The sequence below is a fragment of the Nycticebus coucang genome, chromosome 1, assembly GCF_027406575.1.
Source record: "Nycticebus coucang isolate mNycCou1 chromosome 1, mNycCou1.pri, whole genome shotgun sequence".
Classification (NCBI taxonomy): domain Eukaryota; kingdom Metazoa; phylum Chordata; class Mammalia; order Primates; family Lorisidae; genus Nycticebus; species Nycticebus coucang.
In genome coordinates this window covers 83,832,179-83,858,030 of record NC_069780.1, presented here as the reverse complement: position 1 = coordinate 83,858,030, position 25,852 = coordinate 83,832,179, and the positions used below count along the sequence as shown (strand labels likewise).

Sequence of the window (25,852 nt, the reverse complement as noted above, 5' to 3'; positions counted from 1 at the left end):
AGTCTGTTTGATAAGCAGAAGGTTAAGCAATCAGGGTCTACCAATGGGCTGGTTTTGGAGCAAAGCTATCAGTCTTTTGGTGTGGGCCACTGTCTTGGTTGGTCAGCCAATTCACTGAAATGCAGTTCCCTGGGTACGGGCGTCCAAGAAAATTTGAGTCAGTTCTGGGCCTGGGTGGGATAGTCAATCCACTGGAATGAGGGACCTGGAAGATATCACAAAAAACTGGAGAAAAGTTAAAATCTTTACGGCTACCACCTGTACCTCTAGAGCTGCAATTAAAGAGAAGTAAACAAGGGGACAGTAATTATTGTCAAGGAAACGAGAGGATAGTGGCTGGTTATTACCATTATTTTAGCCGAGCCCTTTTCTTTGTATTTTGCATCACTTATTCTAGCTCTCACCTGTACCCCTTCATCAGTCTGCAAAGGCAGTTTTGTTACGTAGATGTGATGAGTCCACAGTGACCAGGAGGCAGTTATACATTAGTACAGTGTTTTTCAACCTTTTTTTTTTTTTATCTCACAGCACACTTAAACCTATAGTTCAACTTAGTAGCACATTTATATTTTGTTGATTAAAAAAAAAGAGTAAAAAAAAAGAATATACCTACTGTGCTTTGAACTTCTTTTGAAATAATTTAATTAATGGTCTTTTGCTGCACACCAGTGTGCTGCAATACACCAGCTGAAAATCACTACCTTAGTAGAACTCTTCATATTGCCTCTGGTAGATGATTTCTCCAACCTCAATACCCAGGAACCAGGGCCTTGAATATTGTAGAGCCCTTTCGCCCTGGATTCTGAAACCATATATGTTAGATATAATATAGTTCCAAAAGATGGTCATGGTTTAAAGTATACATTGCATTTGAAGGTCAGCACCTTAACCCTACACGATGTTCTCATCAAGAGGAGGCACTTCCAACATTCAATCAGATCAACAGCTTCCAGGTGATTCTGTGTATAAGATCAGTGAATTCCATTATCAAATGCCCATTGTCTCACCTCCTTTACTGTGAAAAGGGTCTCTTGAAGTGAGAGGCTGTTTTGTAGGATGTTACTAAACTAGGCATAGTTATTCATAACAAAACAACTAGGTGAAGGAATCAGCAAAACTACAGAAGATCTGGATAACGCTATCAACCAACTTAACTAATAACGGCAAAATATATATATACTAATCACATTTGAGCATCCCTCATCAGATTTTGTAACTAGCCTCATCAACAAATTTCAATGATATATGTATATGTATTTTATAATCTTCTCCCTTAACTAGTTACTTGACCTTTTGAGTTATTTCCTAGAAATGGTGGGTTTTCTCCAAAACAAAGGAGCTGAGAGATTCTGAAGCCTCCTCACCTCAGGCTTCCTGCACCAAAATTCATCATCCCCCACAATTTGCCTCTGAAGTGAGCAGCCTCTCATTGTTTACCCATGATCTGCCCCAAGGCATGTGGGCATAATCTCAGTTTAATCCGAGGGATGCATTTGAAGCAACTTCTCCTATTCCCCCAGCAAGATTTCTGTTGCATTAAACATTTTTTTCTTGCCTGACAATCCTTGTTGTCTCAATAATTTAATCTTGGTACAACAAACAGCTGAACCTAAACTGAAATCTCCTTGTGTTTTTGACAATAGTTTGAATGAGTCGAGTTGTGCTAACTCTGAGTGATGGCAGGGAGGAAGTGGGGTGGGTTGGAGGTTTCACTATGACTCAGTGGTTAATTAAATGCTTAAGAATTCATGGTTTATTGTGAGCTTCTCACACATCAATAATCATGCAAATATATTCAACACACATAGACAACAATCACGGAGAGATGGAACGGAACCACAGCACCCTGACTTATGAACCAGCAGGTCAGGTTTCTTTCAAATGCCAGTTCTCAGGGGGTCACTGCTCCTTTCCCAGCAGCCAAAGGAAAAGAGGCCTCAGTGTTCTCATGGGCAGAGTCTCTGCAGGCCTCTCAGCCTTCACCAGTTTTCTTTACAGTTTAGCCATCCACTTCAGTACTTTGTTATGGAAATATCTAAGGTACCTTTTGGCACGTGTAATTTTTTTCCTTTTTTTGTAATTTAATTTTTTATTAAATCATAACTGTACACATTTATGGGATACAATGTGATAATTTGATATACAATGTGTAATGCTTAAATCAAACTGATTAACATAAGCATCACCTCACTTACTTAGTTTTTGTGGTAAGACATTTAGAATTTACTATTAGTTGTTTTGAAAGTACCCTTGCATTGTGCCCATTAGGTGGGGTCCCCCCAAATGCCTTCCCTTCTCCCTCCACTCACCCTCCCCTCCCCTTCCTCTCCCCTCTTTCTTGCTGGACTATATTTGTGTTTTATCATTCGTATGAACATGTAAGTGATTATATATTGGTTTCAAAATCATATTGAGTACATTGGATACTTTTTTTCAGTCTTGAGATACTTTATTAAGAAGACTATGTTCCAACTCCATCCAAATAAACATAAAAGACATATAGTCTCCATCTTTTTTATGGCTCCATAGTATTCCATAGTATACATATACCACACCTCAGTTCTCCACTCAGGTGCTTTGCACTCTGTCATTTTATCACCTCAGGTCTCCACTCGGGTGCTTTGTACTCTGCAGGAACAGCAATGTCACTACAAGCTGAGTTACTGTCCTAAGTGACTCCATCTTGAGACATTTGGGAACACAAATCCTTATTATATATCAAGCATTCACCCAGATAGGCCATTTTATGAGGACAATGTTGGGTTAATTCTATTGATAGATACAGAAAAGGACATTTCAAATAAAGAATCCTACAGACCACAGGCACAAAGACTTTAATAAATTCAGTAGTTTCCATCTGAATAAAACAATATATAAAAATAATAATATATTCTAACAAGTCAGATTTATTCTTACAATCCAAATTGGTTCAACACAAAAACATAGCATCTTAAAGGAATAGAAGAGAAAAACCACAGTCAGCCCTCCTTATTCATTGGTCTTGCATTCATGGATTCAATCAACCACATATTGAAGTATTTAGAAAAAAACTTGCATCTGTACTGAACATGTACAGACTTTTTCCCTTGTTTTTATTTCCTAAACAATATATCATTACAGCTATTTATACAGCATTTACATTGTGTTAGGTATTATAAGTCATCTAGAGATGATATAAAGTGTACAGGAGGATTTGCATAGATTCAATGCAGAACAACACCGTGTTATATCAGGGACTTGAACATCTGGGCATTTTGGTATCCGTGGGAGTTCCTGGAACAAATGCCCCTTGATCCTGGATTACGGTCCTCGATTTTTGATTTCTAGCTTCCAGAACATTTTCTGTTGTTTTGAGGGTACCCATTTTTGGCACTTTGTTGTGGAAATCCCAGAAAGTGAATATTCATCTGTCAGTAAAGCTAGTTTTAGGGCTGAGAACAGGTGGCTCACAACTGTAATCCTAGCACTTTGGGAGGCCTGGGCGGGTGGATCACTTCAGCTCAGGAGCTCAAGACCAGCTTGAGCAAGACCAAGTCTCTACTAAAAATAGAAAAACTAGCTAGACATTGCAGTGGGTGCCTATAGTCCCAGCTGGGGGGGAATGATGCAAGAGGATCACTTGAGCCCAGGAGTTTGAGGTTGTTGTCTGCTATGATAACACCACTGCACTCTCCCCAGGGTGACAGAATGAAACTGTGTTAAAAAAAAAAAAAAAAGGTCTTATCTCCAAATATCCAAATAAAGCTACATTATGAGGTGCTGCATGGGAATTAGGACTTCAATTTATGAATTTGGGGTTATATTATTCAATGTAGAAGGCTTATAAAGACACTTCACAAAAGAACATGAAAAGACTAATAAAAACATGAAAAGACTATCAAAACTATCAGTGATTAGGTATATACACATTGAAACCACGGTAAAATATCACTAAACATTATTAGAATCCTCAAAATTAAAAATGTTGACAATAAAAATTGTGGAGCAATTGGAATATTCGTACACTGCTAGTGTAATTATAAAATGGTAAGCCACTTTGAAAACCCAGCAATTTCTTAAAAAGTTAAAAGTACATCTACCGCACAACCTAGAAATTCCAAAGTGAACACATACATTCTCTAGCGGAGTTTTACATGAATGCTCATAGCAGCTTTATTTATTTACAAAAAAAAAAGAAACTGGAAATTACCAAAATGTTGTCAAGGTGAATAAATAAACACAAGTTCCATCATAACAAAATGGGATACTTGTCAGTAAAAAGAAATCACAAATTGTTATGCACAGAAACATGGGTGAATCTCGGAATCATCCTGCAGCGTGCGGGAAATCACAAGCAGGAGGACACGCATTCTCAAGCCTAGGCTCCTTTTCTTTTTTCCATCTCCTCTCTCTCTCTAGTCTCCCAGGACCTAGCATAGGGCTTTATATTTAGAGTTGATATTTGTTGATAATAAGAATACATAAAATAGGGATGGGCATGGTCACTCACACCTGTGATCCTAACACTCCGGGAGGCCAAGGTGGGTGGATCACCTGAGCTCAGGAGTTGGAGACCAGCCTGAGCAAGAGCAAGACCCCATCTCTACAAAAAAATTTAGAAAAACTAGTGGGGCATGGTGGCAGGTACCTGGAGTCTCAGCCATTCAGGAGGCTGAGGAGGCAAGAAGGATCACTTGAGCCCAGGAGTTTGAAATTATATATAAATTATGATTCAATAATTTTTTTTTTTTGAGAAGAGTCTCACTATGTTACCCTTGGTAGAGGGCCATGGCATCACAGCTTACAGCTACCTCATACTCTTGGGCTTAAGCAATTCTCTTGCCTCAGCTTCCCAAGTAGCTGGGAATACAGGTGCCTGCCACAACACCTGGCTATTGTTTCGTTGTAGTTGTCATTGTAGTTTTGTGGGCCAGTGCTGGGTTTGAACCTACCAGCCCCCGTGTATGTGGCTGGCACCCTAGCCACTGAGCTACAGGAGCCAAGCCGATTCAATGAATTTTTTAAATTAAATAATGTCTATTACCAAGCCATAACCAATGGCTTGTGAGATCTACAAAAAAAATAAATAAATAATATAATGCAAGCTCAGAATATATCTGTATCATTCAGTATTATGATTCACTGTCTGAAATACCTTTCTAAAAAGTTAATAATGACATTGTAAATCAAGTAATTACTACTAAGTGAATTTATTTCTCTGTCTCTTCATACTAAAAATAATTTTGGTGAGCACATTCAAATTAAATATATTCATTATGTATTCAAACTCCTCTTAATGGTTCTCGTATATTACAGATCATACACATTGGATAAGTGGCAAAGCTAATGATTTGAATAAGATTCAGCTTTCTTCAGAGCCTATATGTTTAATAATTAGTTGAGTATTTTTAGAAGAAAACAGAAGGGGTGGTTTTACTAGCCTTAAAAACTCAGTTTATTTGTCTATATTGCTGAAATTAGTTCTTTGAAAAGAAAAATAGGAATCATATGACTGTAGGTCATTTTTAGAATGTGGTATCAAATTATCAACAATTCTAAAGAAACCATGTAATACTATTTTAAATGTGTGCTTACACGATGGTTGCTTGCTTTTAAAAATATGCCTAACAGTCACCATGGTAACAGATGCCCGGTTTCCTCAATGTGCCTCCTGGTGTTATCAATGTGAATAACAGCACAGTATTAGAGTCACAGAAAGGCAAAGACCAAATGCATAGCATCACATCACAAGGTAAGTTTAATAACTGTACTGTTTTAAATTTATATTTAAATCTAGAAAATATTAATATTCATGATTATATTATCATATAACCCTAAAGAACATTTCCTTATGTATCTAGAAAATATGAATATGAATGCAAATATAATTTGCATATGTATAGAAGAATAGACAGAGCTATCAATCAATATCCTTTTACACTATTCTGTGGACTTCAAAAGCCTGGTCTTTCCTTCAGGACCACCAGTGCACACGCCAAAACAGGAATAGGCCACTGATATTTTGTAACTCGTGTTTATATGAAAAGACAATGACTAAAAACAACAAAAAAATCCTAAATCTAAACACTTTAAGAATAATTGTGATAATAGAGTTTTCTTAAAAATGGATACTTTGATGAGGTCTTTATTTTCTTCCACTGAGAGTTCCCTTCGCCATCTTTCTTCAACTCCACATTCTCATCTCCCTACTCATCCTCTGTATATGTTTTTGTTCATGGTTTGTTTCTTTGTTTTATTTTTATTTTTATTTATTTATTTATTTTTTTTTGTGGTTTTTGGCCGGGGCTGGGTTTGAACCCGCCACCTCCGGCATATGGGACCGGCGCCCTACTCCTTGAGCCATAGGCGCCGCCCTGTTTCTTTGTTTTAAACAATTATTGATCTTTTTAGACTTATCTATACTCTGCCTCTGGCCAGAAGTGTCTTTAAGTTCAGGTAGGATGTTGTTAGAAATTCTCTCTCAACAAGAAAGAATATGAGATAATATTTCCACAGAAAACAAATGTGCAGTAATTGGATATTGAATCAGAAAATGTTGGATACAGAAAGTATCTTGAAATCAACCAAGACAAATTTCTTTTTTGCAGTTAGGGAAAGAGAAGACCAGAAAAACTTAATTTTTTTAAAAATTAAAGGCACCGAGTCTCACTCAATTGCCCTGGTTAGAGTGCAGTGGCCTCAGCCTAGCTCATAACAACCTCGGATTCCTGGGCTCAAGAGATCCTCCTGCCTCAGCCTTCTGAGTAGCTGGGACTATAGGCGTCCCCCATGATGCCTGGCTAATTTTTCTCTTTTCAGTAGAGATAGGATCCCACTCTTGCTCAGGCTAGTCTTGAACTTCTGAGCACAAACAATCCACCTGCCTTGGCCTCCCAGAGGATTACGCGTGAGCCACAGTACCGGCCCCATGAGGTATATTTAGATAACATAAAGGTAGAAAACTTCATACTATGTCAGCTGCAAATCTGTCTTTTATGCATATTCAATGTATCAGATGAGACTTAGGGTTAAGAAAAATATCATCATAAACCACATTTTATTCAAACTAAATAGAAGCAATGTTTACATGCTTGAAAAGTCATTGAAGTGGTTATATTTTATCTGAGCTCATTAAGGTAGTTTATTGTCACTGTGCTATGAATTCATTAATTTATATCTTAGAATAAAATCTCAGCACATATGCTTTTAAAGGTTGGTATCAGATAGGGAAGAAAAAGGTGGCATGTTTGTTTCATTCCATAGCAGTTTCTAATTATTTTTTAAGATAGTAACTCAGAACTGAAGTCTAAAATTTCATGGTAAAGGTTATTTCCCAAAGCACATGAAATGTAAAATAAATTGCTGTTTAATTAATTTACTTTAGATCCTCATAAAACCACAACACCCATCCCACATTTTAGCTTGGTGGCTTTTAAAATTTCTATTCGTACAGAAATACAGGGCAATTTAAGATGAACAATTATTTTAAGTTGCACACAAACTTTATGACCACCCTGTATCTATACATACATATATGTGTGTGTGTGTGTATAAACTCTAACATGCAAACTTCAAAATCTAAGAAAAAAGAATTACATTTGACATCAAAATCTTAAAACATGAAGAAGATACTTTCATAGAAGTTACTTTCCAAAATGATGACATCTTGGATATAGCAGATTGGTCATTAAATAGACAGAGACTTTGAACCATCTGTTACATAAGATTTCTCTATCAAAACGAATTAACTCTGTTTAAACCAGTGGGACAATTTTGATTATGGGCTGTCTGCCAGTCCTCAGAGATAATCTTATAACATTGGAATAATGATAACACAGTATTTGTTAAAAGACAAATACAGCACTGCTTCCCTTTTGGAAAGTGCCCACCTCGTTTTCTTTCCAGCGAATCAAATAAGTAGAATTATATGTATAATTTTGACTTAGGTGCGAGCTTAGAGGTTCACTATGTCTCCATTGCTGCTGTTTTCCATAATTTGGTGCTTTCTTTTACAACATTCCTAACTTTGACTGATGGCCAAGGAAGAAAATGAACTCCACATGGCTCCCGTCACTCTGAAATGATGCCTCCTATTCCTTTTTCCATGAAGATTTATCATAGATGTGTCTGCATATAGTGACTTCACATTTTTGTTAATTTCACTCAATAAGTATTAAAGCATGTATAAACGTGGAATACCACAGGCACAGCGTTAGACATCAAAGTGAGGAGGCAAAGCAGGACTGTTAACAGATTAAAGAAGAAATAGTAAGCAAATTTTTTTTCAGCTAATAGTTTATTGAAGGAGGGGCACATCAACAAAACAATAAAATCTAAACAAACAATTAAATATAATCATTAATGTTGGGTGGTGAGTTTAAGGATTTGTCATATAAAGTTTTTAGAAGGATGAGAGTGACTCATCCTGCTATTGTAATAAGGGATTGCCAAAAAAAAAAAAAACAAGAATAGGAAAAGTTTTCTGCATTTAGTAAACAAAACAAAAAACCTCTTATTTAGTATTATCTTGATTTTATGACACCAATGATTATAAAATTTCTCGTTGAATTAATAATGGCCTTTGGGGAGGAAAAACAAAGAAATAGTTGCTGAGTTTCTAGTGACATTGAATGTAAGCCATCTTAATTTCAGAAATGTTAAAAGAGGAGAAGAATTTTATCTCCTAATTGAGAAAATGTAATTGCACAATAAATTACATGTTTTGTGTGTTTAAAACATGCAAAGCATTGTGCCAAAGTTATTATAATCTGTCTAATTTAATTCCCACAGATTTCTGAAGCCAATTCTATCATTATCTTTTTTTTTTTTTTTTTGAGACAAGAGTCTCACTATGTCCCCCTTGGTACAGTGCTGTTGCATCACAGCTCACAGCAACTTCCAACTCTTGGGCCTAAGCGATTCTGTTGCCTCAGACTCCCAAGTAGCTGGGACTACAGTGACCTGCCACAACACCTGGCTATTTTTTTATTGTAGTAGTCTTTGTTGTTTAGCAGGCCTGGGCCTGTTGGAACCTGCCAGCCCTGGTGTATGTGGCCAGTGCCCTACCCACTGAGCTACGGGCCCTGAGCCAATCTATCATTATCTATTTACAGTGATGGTGAATCTAACGCCAGGTCTATGCGACTGCTGCTGCACACTTCCTCAGCGGGGAAGGGGCCGAGGTGGTAGCTTGTTATCTCTGAATCCAGTGAGTGAATCTTGACTGGGAGTCTAAACTGCTTCCAGATATTGGTTGGACAATCTCTATTTAATGGGGCAGAGTGATATAATTAATGGTCAAGTGTGTGAACTCCAGCGTTAGACCACTGGAGCTGATAACCCAGCTCTGTCATTTACCACCTACGTGATCTTGGGTAAACAGCTTAGCACTCTGCATCTTACTTTCCTCCCCTATGAATTCTGTTATGATTTGGTAGTATCTATCTCACACATTTTGTCGGGAGAGTGAAGGAGTATACAGATGTCCTTGGCACGGTGCCTAGCACATAGGAAGACTTAGCTATTGTCGTAAATGCCATATCGTGGCTAGGAAAAAGAAAAGGAAAATAATAGCAAAATAGGACAGAATGCACTCTATATTGGCTTATGCATAATTGTGGGGGAGCATAAGAAAAGAAACAAAAACTTTTTCCGGGTAAGTACATAGACTGTAGCATCAGGAAACTCTAAGACATTTGCTGAGGACATGAGACTTGGGCCTACAAGGAACACTGCTGGGAGTAGAGTTTTTATGCAGGCAAAGAAAGGCTAAATAAAGGATCTTAATCTGATTCGTTTTTTAACTACATCAAGTCGAGGACAATTTAAAAGAACATAAGAATACACTTCGCCAAGAGTAATTCCAGGTCTCTGGGCAGGGAGTAGGGATTGGGAGAAGACCAGTCATATCTGACATGGGAACAAAAGCAAAAGAAGTTTGACTGAATGCATAAAATAGAAGGGAACTCTTTGGGGGCAGCAATTATGTATTTTTAGCTCCATTATAACCTCTTGGGCCCAACATCTTCCGTTAATGCTCCTGACATATGGCTATTTCGATAAAGTCCATGATACTCTCAAGGTTACTCAGAGAGGAACTGTCTCCCACTTATAATTCCCACCTTCACCAAGAAAACAGTCAGTCTTCACAACAACCTTGCTTCACAACAGCCTACTCTTGTCTGTCAGAAATGTATTTGAATACACCCTACATGTTCTTATGTGTTTCTTTCATCATAAGTTGTCACACCCAGCAACACTGCCATGGTGATTTTATGAGAAGGTTTTATTGCTAAGAAAAGGGCACTAGATCCTTTCCCCTTTATATGGTTCCAGAAGATTAATTTTTCATTTCTAGACTCACTAAAAAAGAGCATTTAATCAAGGTACAGCACTGTGATGTTTTCATTGACCACATGCCTGTTTCTTTTATGCCTGGACATCATTCTTTTGATGGAATCAAGATGATTTACTTTTTGTTCCTGGCAATGGAATTTCAAGTTATGTATTTATGAATAGAATTGCGTGGAGTTATGAAATAAACACAAAATGCTTAATATAAACATATGCTTAATAAGGTTGAAGTGTATCTTTTGAGGTACTGTGTGTTTATCACTGCGATAGAGGCAAAGAGAACATAAGGCTTAAAAGTGCCTGCTCTGGAGCCAATTCCCTGAATTCCAGTTCTGGTTTCAATACTTGTAGACCTTGGGCAAGTTATAAAACCTTACTATGGCTTAATTTGCCATCCTAAAATGGGGGATTCTATTAATACCTGCTCATAGAGTTCATAGGGTTAATTTATCAGGTGTTTAATAAGCAGTAATGGATCCCTTCTGAGAGTACTTCCTTGAGAATATTACAATGAAAAAGTAAAAAAAAAAAAAAAAAAGTGTTATTAGCTCCACAAGATAGAAAATGAAAGCAGGCCAGCTGCTATACCCCTAGATCAGGCAATAGTTAATTTGTCTACTGGACTAAATAAATACAGAATGAAAAATTGGTTTCATTACCAGGGTTGAGAATGCTGAATGCAGTGTACATAGTAATAATAATCTTCAGGTAGAGATTTAGATAAGCAGAAAGAAAAAATCTAGATAGGAAGAAAGAAAGACTATTAGGAAGTGCTTTGACTTCCTATACTATTTTTTTAATCAATGCATAATATATAATCATGTGTCTCAAAAATATGAATAATAGTAGTAATAGTAGTTAGCTGTTCTCACATTGTTCTATTTAGTTTTCTGTGAATTTTAAAAGCAATTTATGAAGGAAAGAAGATTAAAGAATTTTTTTCCACTTGTCCTGTGGGACAAAAATGACACTAGTAGGGTCTTTTCCAATGGTATATGCCTGCCTTCAGATACAACTGGAATTTATCTGCGTAATTAGAATTTCAATTGAAGACTTGCTTGCCTGAGGGCTTAACAAGTCACTAGTCAGTTCACGCAGCAGCCTTTGTGCTTTGAGTAATTCCAACTAATCTAAAAATACCTTTGTAAAATTATCAATGGAGATGCAAATTTGCCTCACCATACAGCTTAAAAAACTCTGGGACCAAGAATTTTAAATTAGAAACATGTGGCAAGATGACTATAGGAATTGTCTAAATAAGAGAGGCCTAGAGTCTGACATGTATAGTTAATCATAAATTGATTCTTCAAAGGGGGTAACTGGGAAACAGTGTATTTATTCCCAACCATGATGCTTCCATTCAGTAGCAACCATGAGTAGGAAAAGAGGAATGATAATTCATTCCCTTTGTCCTCAAAGACAAGGAGGTAAAGTCTTTGAAATAACTGCCCACAGATGTCTGGGCTAAGGCATTAGCTGGATGACTAACGTTGGCCAGCATAAACAGGATACTCAGGCGAGCCCACGCTTTGGGTGGGCTTCAACCCCAAGGCCAACTGCTGAAGGCCTTAGTCACCAACACTGCCTCAAGTAACCCATATTCATTTTGGATCAAACTTTTGTCCCAGAAAGACAGCTGTCTAGTGTCCTATTGGTGTTCTTGAACATGTGGGAAAGTTCATCTACACATAGTCCAGTAGAACACCTGGAATTAAACCTAGGTGAAGATATTTAGACATTGTGAAGAAAACTTAGAAGTGAAACATAAGACTTCAAGTAAGGATGTTTTTGTATGAAGTCAAAGCCCAAAGGTGTCAAATACAAAGCACGGGGATAAAGGGGGAAGACCTGGAATCCCTCATTCACTCTACCTGTCACTAGCAGTGTTGCTCTCAGAAAATGAACATCATCTTCAAGCTTCTGTTTCTCTGCAGTGAGGTGGGGAAGCTATGACCTTCCTCAAAGGATTGCTGGGAAGATTAAATGAGAAAATATCCGATAATAAATCTATAGTTCAAATCTATAGTTCCTAAGACATAATAGGTGCTCCAAAAAATAGATCTTTTTTTTTTTTTTTTTTTTTTTTGAGACAGAGTCTCACTTTGTCCTCTGGGGTCAAGTGCTGTGTAACAGCTCACAGCAACCTCAAACTCTTGGACTTAAGCAATTCTCTTGCCTCAGCCTCCCAAGTAGCTGGAACTACAGGGGACTGCCACAACGCCCGGCTATTTTTTTTAGAGATGAGATCTTGCTCTGGCTCAGGCTGGTCTGGAACTTGTGACCTCAGGCTATCCACTTGCCTTGGCCTCCCAGAGTGCCAGGATTACAGGCATGAGCCACTGTGCTGAGCCTCAAAAAAATTAATTTAAATGTAAAGTATTCTTCTTTCATTTTATTTATTTTCCTTGGTTTGCTTTGCTGTAACTGTCAATCTTTCTGAGCAATGTGAAAGAAGAAAACGTGATATTCCCCTCATCTAATCCCAGGGAGGACAACTGAAAGAAGCTTGAGGTGATGAGGAAGGAGAGAAGGTGGTATAGGGGGATGAAGGGAACATAAATGCAAACTGTGCCAATACAAATAAATTGTGGGTGGGCAGTGCCTGTGGCTCAGTGGGTAGGGCGCCGGCCCCATAAACCGAACATGGAGGGTTCTAACCCAGTCCCTGCCAAACTGCAACAAAAAATAGCCCGGCATTGTGGCAGGTGCCTGTAGTCCCAGCTACTCGGGAGGCTGAGGCAAGAGAATCGCCTAAGCCCAGGAGTTGGAGGTTGCTGTGAGCCGTGTGATGCCACGGCACTCTACTGAGGGCCATAAAGTGAGACTCTGTCTCTACAAAAAATAAAAAAATAAAATAATAAAATAAATTGTGGGTAAAGAAAAATGATGCCCTGAAAATGTTTCAAGTCTTTTAAGATAGAAGAGTGCAGATGCTTTTTGTTACTATAAAGATAATAAAGAAAGCAAATAGAAATAATCATGATAAAGGGGGTCTCTATCTTGAATTTCAAAAACAATTGAGGACACTTTTAATATTAAAATAGTTAAGCCATATTTTCTGGTCTGTTAGCCCATACTATTTCACTATTTTTTTTTAATGTTTACCACCAAGGAGTGGACTGTCCACCTCTTCTACAAAGGCTAGTAGCCCAGGAAAGGGCTGCATTTGAAACAATGATCACAAAGTAAAAAAGGGTCCTTCTCCCATGACCTCTGAAATAAGAGGGTCACTATCTGAAAAAGGAGGATCTGTAGCTGTGTCTTGACCTCTTTACTATGATTTGTCACAAAGCAGACAACAGCCTTCATATGCTACAAATGATTTCAAGGAGAGAAAAATGACATCTCATTGACTCTAGGATATGGCCAAACATAGTGTTTCATTGCTGTCCACATTTTTAGGGGATGCCCCTTGCTCTCCAAATTGTTACACATTCCACCAGTGTGACTCAATAGACCAGTATGAGACTGGCCATCTGTTCTTGGCTAACAACAATATTATTTCCTTATTATTTACAACCCACACGTCATACATAGTTACAGACCATGGCCCTTTCTCTTTACTTTGATGATCCACTTGGGACCACACTTGGTCTCTCTCGGGGTGGTTACCATGCTACCAACCAAATAGTAACAATTTAGATGTGGATACCTGCACGTGGTTTCCTTGAATTCAATTAAATTCCTGATAGTTGCTCTAGCTAGATTTCCAAACTTTTTTTCCCCTTTACATTTTGGTTATCTGTAGAACTTATTTTTCCAAACTATGATAACAATAGATAAATCAGGACAGATAAACAGATAAAACAGGATTATGATGGGGCAAGTTTAGGGAAGCATCTGTTGAGCATCTCTCTTGCCAGCCAGCAAAATACCTTTGGCTTCAGGCTAGGAAATGGTTATTCTACTAATTTATTATCACAAAAGTGCACTGACGTTAAAAAAAATCTTGCCATCATTATCTATAATAGCCCAGAGAGTTTACGAATTCTAAAGCAGTAAGGAGATCAAAACAGAGCCCAGTGCAAATTTCTCATGTAAGGAAAAAGAAACCGGGGGACAGAGAGGATTTCTAGATCAAGGTTGTGCCCTTTGTCACTCCTAAGGCCAGATTACGTTCTTGGTCTCCTCTCTCCCAGTGAAATGATCTTTTGTTGTGGTGGTTCAAAGGTTACCAGGCTCCTCTTTCTTTAGGGCTATTTCTGGCTAGTTACTCCCTCTGAGTTTTGAGTCAGCGAAGCACTTCTGAGATTTTGGAAAAATTTCTAGATACTGAGCGTGATTTCAAAAAGGAAACAGCAGATTTACTTCAAGGGGAAAGGCCACAGAGGCCACTGAAAGACCAGTCCTTGTCACCCATGTCTCCAGACCATATATCTCTAACTCCTTATCCCTCAACCAACTCTTTTCTCCAAGAAAGACAGAATTTAAAAGTGTATCTTTTCTTCTGAGAGGAAGGCCTTAGCAAAACTCCTTACCATCTGCCCCAGCAGGTAATCTTTTCTCAGATTAGCAGCTGTTACACTGGCAGGCAAAGAGTCCCTGACCCTAGAAGAATAAAATAAAGAAAAAGTATGCCTTATTATGCCTTGGTTGGAAAACAGGATATGGATATATCCTAGATACCTAGAGATGGCAGGGTCATATTTATTAAGATGGGCTAGTTGGAGAAAGTGGAGAGAGAAGTGGATGACCCTGACACAGAAAATTATTTCATTTACTTATGATTTTCTTTTTCTCCTAGTAAAATCTTTATTCCTGCTGCGATCTCTAGGCATTTACTTTGCCTACTAATAATTTCTCCAGTCCTGGCCTTTTACATATGTATATATAATTGTTGCTTGTTAGCCATTCAGGAAACACGATGGGCTTTTAGGTAGACTAAAGCTTTCTGAACTCCAGGAACTCATGTTCAATTATCTGTCACTAAAACACTGAAAAGTTCTGGGAAAGGTCTTTAAATAACTTCACGTGTGCCTTAGCATGGGAACAGAAGAAGAAAGAGTAAGAAAACTTGTATTATAATTTTCTGAGGCAAAATATGTTCCCATGTTTCTGTGAAGCGACTGGCTGAAAGAGTCCAGGCAGTCCCTGGGTTACAAACCAGATAGGTTCTGTAGGTTTTTTCTCAAGTTGAATTTGTATATATGTTGAAACAGGTATGTTTACCTATTACCTGTAATAGCCCTCCCATTCATTAAGTGTAAGTCATACTTTAGTTGGATGTTTATAATTAGGGGGCTGCCTGTAGTTTTTTTAAAAACCTATTTTACATTAAAAAATTTAGTAGTGACACTTCCTCCCTCTAATTATCACTTTTTTGGGGGGAGGGAACAGAACCAGTTATCATTGTTAACAACCAAGTAAGTTCTTTAACAGGAGCTCATAGGTAGCCGTCCTCACATATTCAGCAAGAATGGTCACTCTTCTTTTAAGGTTTAAGAAAACACAAAAACCACAAAAAATGTTTGGAACTTATTCCTCCTGGTTGGTAGAACAGATGAGATGCCTTTCCTTAAGGAAACTTCCTTAGGCCAAAACCAAGCCAATATTCATTTAAAATATATTGTTTAGTAACCGCATGGACTATGGATTATATAAAATTTACTTTCAATGCACGGATTTCACCTTTTTAGGAAAGGTTTAAAGCAAAGTAGAGCAGGAAGACAGGCGGAGGATAAAGTGTTAAAAGAATCAACTACGTACGTTAAGAGCAAGAGCAGTTCAAGAAATAACAGTGTAAGTATACTGAAAGGAAATCAGCCAATGTGGATGTGATTTTGTCGAAGGGTCATTCAGGAACACCTGGTTGGTTTTATTTCTAAGGCGATTGTCAAATCAATCTATAGAATACAGATGAGGTGAAACGCAGAGGTAGGGTATCATCTGTAACTTTTCAAATACAACCTTCCTGCTGAAATTCCAGGGAGAATGTAAATGACTCCAATAAAGAAATCCATCAGTCAGTCAGGAGTGTTTATTTATTATCCCTCTGTGCCAGGCACTGTTCTAGCCAATATGAAATGATACAAAATAAAGAGTAGTCATCACCCTTACAATCTCCTGAGAGCAAATGGATTACATTTGCAGACACACACACACACACACACACACACACGCCCTCTTTGTGGGTGGTCAAGAAACTCAACTATATGAACATATAACAGCATGATTTAGAAAAATCTTGATTAGAAAACTCACAAAATTAGAAAAACTTGGGAGTAGTGAATTTTATTGAAAATAGATTAAAATGGATCCATAAGGCCTGTCTTTTATTTAGTCATATATTCATTATGCTGTTAAAATTCAGAACCCCACCCATAAATTTACAAAACACTCTTGGAACATATACGTCACACAGATATGGATTCCCACTAGTGGTGAGAAACTGCTGGCATGAATACAGTAGCCAGGCTTGTGCCCACTAAGCTGTACGTTCCTTAAAGTCAAAGACTGGGCCTTCTTTGTCTTTGATGTATGTGAGCACTCTAAAGGTAGATGTGGCTACCTATGAATAAGAATGAATGAATGAATGGGTCAGCTTCCAAAGGGGAGCTTAGCCCAGCATTTTAAAAGGGAAGAAAAGAGTAGGCTATTCTAAGTAGAGGGCTCTTGTCCTTTGGGCCAAGTTGGTGTCCAAGGATGGGAACAGAGTTGGTGTTTTCAGCATGACCTGAGGAACGGTGGTTCAGTAGAACTGTGTCCATGTCCAAATGCCACTTCTTGGTTTTAGGGATATTGTTATCTTCCTTATCTATCCCAGTTCAAGTGTCCCTGGTGTTGAATTGTGCAAACTGACTCCTTTAACACGAAGTTGAGTGGTATTTCTGATTCGCCTGCCTTGGCACTTGCTTGATATTATTAGTTTTTCATTTCAATTAGTGTTATAACTCAAAAAAGCCCTGTCTTTCAATTTAGCTTTCTAATTCTGCTTCTGTCTTCAACATTTTCTTTTCTTTTTTTTTTTTTTTTTTTGAGACAGTGTGCTATGGTGTCATCATACCTCACAGCAATCTCAAACTCCTGGGTTCAAGGGATCCTCCTGCCTCAGCCTCCCCAGTAGCTGGGACTTCAGGTGCCCACCACTCCTGCTAGTTTTCTATTTTTAGTAGAGATGGGTTTCACTCTTGCTCAGGCTGGTCTCTAACTCCTGAGCACTCCTGGATCTCCCAAAGTACAGGATTACAGATGTGAGCCACCCAGCTGGTCCTGTCTTCAACATTCTCACACTGGCTTTTTGCTCCTCCATAAGGAAAACAAGCTTGATGCTGTCAAGGACACATTTAGCACACATGGAATCACCATGGGCCTTGCTGATATGCTTTTTTTTTTTTTTTCATTTTTGATAACCTCATAAGAATATAAGGCTCACAGTCCCAACCTCTTGAAGTCGGCCTGGGCACATGACACAGACAGATTTTGGTGCTTTCTCAAATCTTGGTGCAAAGGCAAACAGTTCTAGTGGGAGGAGGGGTGTGTTCTAAAAAAAAAAAAAAACAGCCTAGACTGTTTAGAGTCTGCATTCTAGCAAAGCCTAAGGAGGTATGTCGAATGTTGGGTCATCCCCAGAGAGCTTGATATTAACTTAATGCCGCCCAACTAGTCTGTCTGCTTCTCCAGGGCAGGGACGTCTGTCTGTTTCCACTGCCTTAGCCCCAGGTCCTGGACTAGTGCCTGATTTAGTAGGCTGTCCATAAATGCAGATTGGTTAAATGAACAAGTGTTGTTACTATTTTGGCCAGTAGTTTTTACTTTTGCTTTATCCATTTTACTTTAGAGAGCTGGAAGTTGGAGGGAAATCTTTGAATTCTCCTATTCCTTCAGTTTGGCCAAGGGGTCCTGGCAAAGTCCTCGGGAGTAGGGATCCCCTTGGAAATTAGTGACAAGCCAGCTACTGGCCGCAAGAGGAGGGGAGTTAAAGGAAGCTCTTCCCCACTTCTTTTTGCTTCTGGAGCAGTCTTCGCCACCCGTCACGCTCTCTTTCTGGGGTTAGGGGTGTCTGGTGGACAGGAGAGCAGGGGCTACCCCCGAGGCGCTCCTCGCCTAGGCCGTTTGGGTCCTGCCCGCAGCTAGCCTCGCAGCACCCCCTGTCAGTGCCAGCACCTGTTGGCCAGCCAGCTGGCGGCCCCAGCCCGCGAACGGACGCGGCCCCGGGCTGCCCCTCCCGGAGGCGCCGACGCCCGCCCGCCCCCTCGGCCGCCCGCGGAGCGCGGGTCGGCCTCCCCGGCTCGCGGGCGCGCACTCCGCCCCGCTCGGCCCGCGGCCCCCACCTCCCGCCTGCAGCGGGCTGGTGGCGGGGGGAGATAGAGAAGGGGAGGGGACAAGCCGGATCCTCCCGCGCCCCGGCCTTCCCTCTCCACCCGGTGCGGAGACGCGGCGCGGAGCACCGAGGTTAGCGCGGAACTCGAAGCGTGGGGGGAGGGGACGGGGATCTACCAGAGCCCCGCGGTGACCCCGAGCTGCCAATTTTCCCTCTGCTTCGAGGAGCAGGGGACGCGCCCGAACAAGGTGAACTTTGGTCGTGGAGAACTCAAGCCAGGTGCTGAGATCCGTGCTGCTGCTATCGGGACCCGGCACAGGGCTGGGGAGCAGGAGCCCCGCGGCCTCCCCACAACCGCGCGCGGGCCGACCTCGGCCCGGAGCCCCCCGGCCCTGCTCCGGCGCAGCGGCCCAGGGGACCCGCCGCGGCGCCCTCGCCCTGTGTCTTCCCCCTCCCCCTTCGGGGGTGGGGGGTGGGGCGGGGGAGAGGGGCACCGGGAGGGCCGCATCTATTGGCAGCTTTGTTATTGATCAGAAACTGCTCGCCGCCGATTCGGCTTTGAGGCTGGCTTCGCGCGACCTTTAAGTTTTCGCCTCTGTCCTGTGCCCCAAACTGACAGGTGCTTCCAGCAACTTGCTGGTGACTGCTCGCAGCTCCCCCGGCTCCCCCGCGTCCCCACCCCCCTTTCCTCTCTCGCCTCTACCCCCACCCCCACCACTTCGGCACAGCTCAGGATTTGTTTAAACCTTGGGAAACTGGTTCAGGTCCAGGTTTTGCTTTGATCCTTTTCAAAAACTGGAGACACAGAAGAGGGCTCTAGGAAAAAGTTTTGGATGGGATTATGTGGAAACTACCCTGCGATTCTCTGCTGCCAGAGCGCTTCCACCCCAGTGCAGCCTTCCCCTGGCGGTGGTGAAAGAGACTCCGGAGTCGCTGCTTCCCAAGTGCCCGCCGCGAGTGAGCTCTCGCCCCAGTCAGCCAAATGCTCCTCTCCGCGCTTCTCCTGCTGATATCTGCCCTGGCCGGCCAGAGACTGGGGACTCGGGCTGAGTCCAACCTGAGCAGTAAATTCCAGTTCTCCAGCAACAAGGAGCAGAACGGTGAGTCTTCCCCATTCGCCCTCTGCTTGTTTCTCGCTGTGTGTGTTAACGTGGGCATTGTGTATTGGTGTGTGACGTTCACCAGCCTGCGAGGGTATCACGGTCTCTCCGTGCAAACGCGCGCTGGGTTCGTTGGCGTGGACTATTGGTAGTTTACAAGTTCGGGAGCTGCCCCAAAGCTCTACAGGGCAGCGCGCGTGCTACTGCAGCCTCAGCTAGGGTGAGGACCTTCTGGGAGCGACTGTGAACGTCAGTGCAGACGCACACTGCAGGGTCGCTCTTGCCAGAGTCAGAAGTTCAAGAACTGCCTCTGAAAACGAATCCTAAATGAATGAGTCTTGGGAAGTTTGACTTTACTCAGATTTGGGGAGAGGGGGGTATTCAGGAAATGTGTCAGCTGCATACACCGAAGCACTCTAGGTGGAAGGCATTAATCTGTAAGTAGATAGGAGATAATAGAGGTCAAGAGGCAGGTTGGATACTTTTAGAGGAATTAAAAACTGTATTTCTCTGTATTTTTTTTTTTTAATGTGCCTTTGTACTCTGAAGTTCTTTACCTTTCTGGTGGTGTGTTTTTGTATGTGTTGGTGAAAGACTGCTATTTTGTGTGCGCTGGAAACGACTTAATCCTGCATAGGAAATGAGAATTACTTTTAGCTTTCAAGTGTACCTGAAATGTTTAGAAAACTCTCAGATGCAAGTTCCCTTGGGCTGGGATTTCACAGAGCTGGAGAAAGGCTCCTTTCATAAAGCCAGGGCAGCTTCAGGGTGTGTAATTTGCTTAGCCTCTGAACCCATATGATTTACATCATTCAATTTCAAAACTCTTTTTCTCTTGATCTACCATTATGAAGTCATTTTTGAGAGTACTTTGTAAATAGAAATTTTATACTGCGCATGAAACCACGATGTTAATGTAGGCTGTCTAAAATTGGAATATTTAACACCCTGTTTACAAGCGGTGACTCTTACTGTATTTGAAAAGAAATGTACATGTTTTTACTGCTTTCTATGTCATCTACTCCGAATGCAAGCATGCTGTCACTTCATTAATCAGGCGATATGAACACAAGGGGTACAGCTAGGAAGTCAGAATCTGGTGTGCTGTATTTTTAAGTCACCGTGACTTTTTCTTTCCATATTGGGAAAATTCAAAGCTTTAACTTTAAATTTAAACTCTATGAAGGGTTCATCTTTAAGAAAGCACAGAAAGTTCTAGAGAGTCAAAATAGATAAAATAAGGTTTCTTGGTACTGTTGTAAACATTGTTTGTCTTTATTGCTTGTTCAGCAAGACATTGTATCACATTTATCAGCCAATATCAGTATAGTTGCTTCTTACAACTTGTTAATGTGATGGCACATGGCACCTGCAGGCTGCTTGAGCTTCTGATCAAAGGGCAGCCTAGGGATCTATCTCTAATCACAGAAGCTGCAGAGGACGGGGGTGGGCGGGGGGGAGTGATCAAAGGAGTCTCAGCACCAGCTGTACCCAGCCAGAAAACAGATCAGAACGACCTTTGTTCTTTCTCATGTTAAATAAATGCCCAGTTCAAAATATTGCTTCTTATAAGACAAGCTTCTCCATAATGACAACATGGTGCAGTATTTCTGGTGTCTATCTTCTATTTTTTATTGTTTCTGCCCCGTACTATTTCTCCTGTTGCCTATCTTGTCAAACCTGTCTTGGCATCTCCCAGTTTCCCTTTGCTGATCTGAGTTTCTCCTTACAGTCCTTTCCTTATAGTTCAGTCTTGTGTTCCTGGAGCTTTCATAAAGCGTGTGGTCATCGGCCACTTTACCCAAGTAGCTTCGCACCCTCAGGACAGATGAGTTCATTTAAGTCAGGCCACATATTCTGTTGCCATCTGAGGCTGGACCATTTCCATTCCTAAGATGCATGATGCTAAAAATAGCCTGCTTGTTTCCTAATCTGTGGGCAGAGGATTGGGCCATGTTTGGGGGTTGGTCTATGTTAGAGTTGGCAGCAGGAAGGAAAGAGAAGTAGAGGAACCACTCAGCATAGTTCTTAGCCTAAGGATTAGAGGAACTGGTCAGCACTAGGGGGCACTATAGAGCTATTTTCCTGCACATGCTCAGCTTGAGTTTTATACATCAAAGTTCCAAGAGTTGAGGATAACAGGTGGGTGCTGGAAAGTCCCCTGGAATGTGACCAAATATGCTGGAACTACGACTAACACCACTATTACACCACTACTACTATTTCTTCTTCTTTTTGAGTTGCCAATTTTTCATTCTCTTCCGTGGGCATTTCTTTGTCCTTGTGTTGAATTATGATTGCTTTTTGAAACCCTATTCCTATCTCCATTTTGACAATTGTCCAGTTATGTACATGCACACTCTCCCTGATGTTACCACACAGATAGTGCCTTTGGCACAATTCATGCATTGCATCATTCTTGAAAGCTCTTCTATGTGCTAAATAGAACATGTCCAAATTGATCCGTTAATATTATGATTATAGGAGCTAATTCCCACTTTCAGGGATTCCTACCAATGGTACTCTCTCTTCATAACTATTTAATGTTCTCAAATGGTGTTTACTAAATCAATTCCCAATGCCTGCTTTGTATCCCAAGAGGTATTAGAAATGGAAACTGATTGCTGTAACCACTACTAAATGCACGGTTTAGACTAGAACTTGTAGGTGTGATTTAAATTCATTTTGAGGGGTCAGTGGCATTTACTAGATTATTAGTTACCTGTTTTTAAACTTACTATTGCATTGTAATTTTTGTCACTTTACTATAAAAATGGCTTTATTCTCCAGTATTGTCAATTGCCTTCATGTTCTGTATTTCATTCTTTTTTTTTTTTTGGTTGCAGTTCAGCTGGGGCCAGGTTTGAACCCGCCACCCTCGGTATATGGGGCCAGGTTTGAACCCGCCACCCTCGGTATATGGGGCTGGCGCCTTACCCACTGAGCAACAGGAGCCGCCCAGATGTATTTCATTTTTAACCTTACTTCTAACCTTGAAATCTCACCTATAAAACAAGGGTCTCCAGATTTAACTTAAGGAAAGAGAGAAGAGACAACAGTGAATTGCTTGGAGGGTATCTGGCTGGTTTACTGTGTGACCATGAGGGGGAAAAAGCAACTAGTATCTGATTTTACTAATATCTGATTTTAGATAAGAACACCTATCAAAGAAGGATTAAGTTCTGAGATGGTGCTTCTGAGTTGTAGCAGTAGTCATACACATTCAGAAACAAAACAAAACAAAGCTTGCTTTGTCTGTTGCCAATAGCCTAAACAGAGGGCAAACCCACCAAGTTGTCAGTGAAGTAATGGCTCTTCTATGGGACATTGCTGATGAATGATTTTAGTTTACTCATAGACCTGAAATGTATTTCTTACTGTTCTCATCGGCTTTAACTATTCTGAATTTAGAAGTGGAATATAACACCATCAGTCAGGGCTGATCTTTTCAACACCAGGTATTGTATGTGCTCTTTTCCTCCAGGGCTTTTGTGGCCTATGGGACAATTTACTTTAGGGGGAAAAGGTCTGGTGATAATGTCTTCTTGCCTGTATCTTGTGTTTGTGGATTTTCTGTCTTTTTTTGTCAATGTCAGCTATCTCTTCCTACTACTGCTGAAATGTCTGTATGTAACAAACTGTACCCGACCTCTCCCTGCCCCCATTCTTTTTAGGTGGCAGTTTCAAAGCTCTATTTTACTAAAAAACCAAATAATCACAATATTTAGCATAATGTCCAGTGGCAAATAGGCTCTGACTGAGAGCTAAAGAGACTTTCCTGCAAGTCTCTATTAAGTTTTAGTGCATGACCTTTGTGACATTTATTTTTGTTGTTTAGAGGCTTTTTTTTTTTTAAACTTCCTCTTGGTTCTCTGCTATGTTTGAGACAATTGAGGAAGTTGAATAAATAATGTGTCATTATGTAATGATGAATTTTGTTTTCCATAATGGGTGATAAAAAGGCCCATTCTATTGCATGGTAACTTTTTCTTTCTTACTAACTGTTATCTTTGACTTTGGGTAGATGACATACTTTGAATGCACCTCTAAAAATGTTCAGAAAGTACAAAGTTCCATAGGAAGCTTCAGAGATTATATATCATCTGTTAAATAGGTGGTAGACTCCAACACTAAACTTTCGCCGTTGGTGCCGTCTTGTAGAGCTCTATCTCAGGCATTGTTTGTCTAATCTTACTTCATTCTTACTGAAACTGATTTCTTACATATTTATTTTAATATTTGCCTCCACTCCATTTTTTTAACTTTTATAGTAGCAAGATTCCTATGTTTTATTTACAAACTTAGAAACAAAATTATAATGATAGTGTGGTGTATTAAATAAGTAATAATGAATCAAGATATTCATAATGTCCAAAATAATACTCTGAGACTGCAAAAATTTCCCCCGTAGGTTTCTATTTGTATCAACTGAAATGGTATAAGTCATCATCAAAGTCCCTTCATTTATTTACTGTAATTTTAATGTTTCCAGTTGTTTATTTGGAAGCCTTGTATATGGCCAGGATATTTCTATATAAATCTATGTAATATCTATATAACTAATTTATAAGCAATTGCTATTTCTTCTCATCCTTTTGGCTAAAATCAAGTGGAAACAATCTCTGTGTTGTACTATTTTTCTCCAGCACTGCCTCCAATTGTAATTTTTTTTTTTCCCAAATCTCCTTTTTATCTCTTAAGGACACATCTGGTGGTTGATTTTCAGTTGGTATACTAATACAGGAATTGTTAAAACATTGAAATGCAGTAGACCCTCTGAAAGTTAGGGTCTTTCAGACCCAAGAGACTGTAACAAACTGGTCAACATACAGAGGTGGCCAACATAGGAACTAGGCCCGCTGTACTGATTCATACATGTGGTGCATATCCAGTCTATGACTATTAGGTCAACTTGGGGTGGTCAGTGTAGGGAAGTGGTCAACTGTGGAGGTTCTACTGTACTTCTAATGTGTTGGGAAGGAGCTAGTGCTATTGCTCCAAAACAAATGGGCCTTCCATCAAATGATCCAGCAACTGCATTGGGTGGCACAGTTCAAGGCCTCTCAGACACTCCTGCAACCCTGCTGGCTCTGTTCAGATTGATCAGTATTCCTGTCGTAGTAATTGTTAAGCATTTTTGGCACTTTTAGCTGGGTACACTTTAGTAATTTAGTTCATATTGATGTTAAGACCTCTTTTCCTCTTTGCTTGGCAACTCAATCATCTAGAGAAAGGAAAGGAATGTGGCTTATTTTAAGCCCCCTTTCTTCAGTTCTTTTGGTTTTAGCTCCTCAAGGGTTAGATTCTGGGGAGAGATGGGAAGGTGGACATGGGCTGTCTTTGCACCACAGGTGGTCCCTTCTTATCATCTGGATTAAATGGGTCCCTTCTTCAGAGAGGTGTTTTGTTTTGACCACTTAATAAATAAACCACCTGTCACTATCCAATCAATGTTAACTAACTGCATAGTACTTATTGTTCTTTGATATTCTTCTTATTAATTAATTTTTTATTCACACCCCCAACCTCTACCATAGACTCTAAGTCCCTTGAAGGCGTGGGCCTTGTCTGACTTGCTCTCTGGAGGACTTCCAGCACCCGGAGCAGGGTATGGCGTATAATGTGTGCCTGACACATGGCTGAGAGTTCTGGTTGTAGTGCCTTATTAGAGTAAGACTATAATATTAACTATAGTAACAGGTCACCTTTTATGATGCCTTTTTGGCCTTGGAAATTCCATAGTTCATCTTTTTGTCATAGAAACATAGACTTGTTTATGTATTGGCAGTGATGGGATGTGCTAGAGTACTAATGTAAATCTCAGCGGGTAAACATGTTACCAAGTGAGCATGTACTAAGCAGACAGGTAGGTTTTCTAGAACTGGTGCTAGTTACTCTTTCTAAGTGCCATTTTTGTGCACGTCCTATTTTCTGAAGATGGGGATTGTTGTATGATATGAACCAGGGACTCTTGAGAATGGTGAACAGATGATACAGGGTTCCCCCATTCAAGGCCGCACAGGGGATCCCAGTTTCCTAGGCCTTGGCAGTTTCGTGAAGGGAACGCCCTGCCATTTTTCCCCCAGCTGGAGCGACTGCATTTATTCACTCATTAACATTGTAAAGGTGTTTTTCCACTACTTGGTCCTGGCCAAATATA

General features: G+C 40.3%; 1 protein-coding gene across 2 annotated transcripts in view; it reads left to right on the top strand.

The window, feature by feature from the left end:
• Positions 1-18,588: 18,588 nt before the first annotated feature.
• Positions 18,589-25,852, top strand: part of PDGFC (platelet derived growth factor C) — a 247,743-nt gene continuing 240,479 nt past the window's right edge. The window contains exons 1-2 of one of the 2 annotated variants that reach the window (XM_053583442.1): positions 18,589-18,723; positions 19,468-19,692. In XM_053583442.1, the coding sequence (XP_053439417.1) occupies positions 19,575-19,692 (118 nt within the window). In that variant the 5' untranslated portion in view covers positions 18,589-18,723; positions 19,468-19,574. The remainder of the gene's footprint in view (positions 18,724-19,467; positions 19,693-25,852) is intronic. The other variant, XM_053583453.1, reaches the window with a different exon arrangement.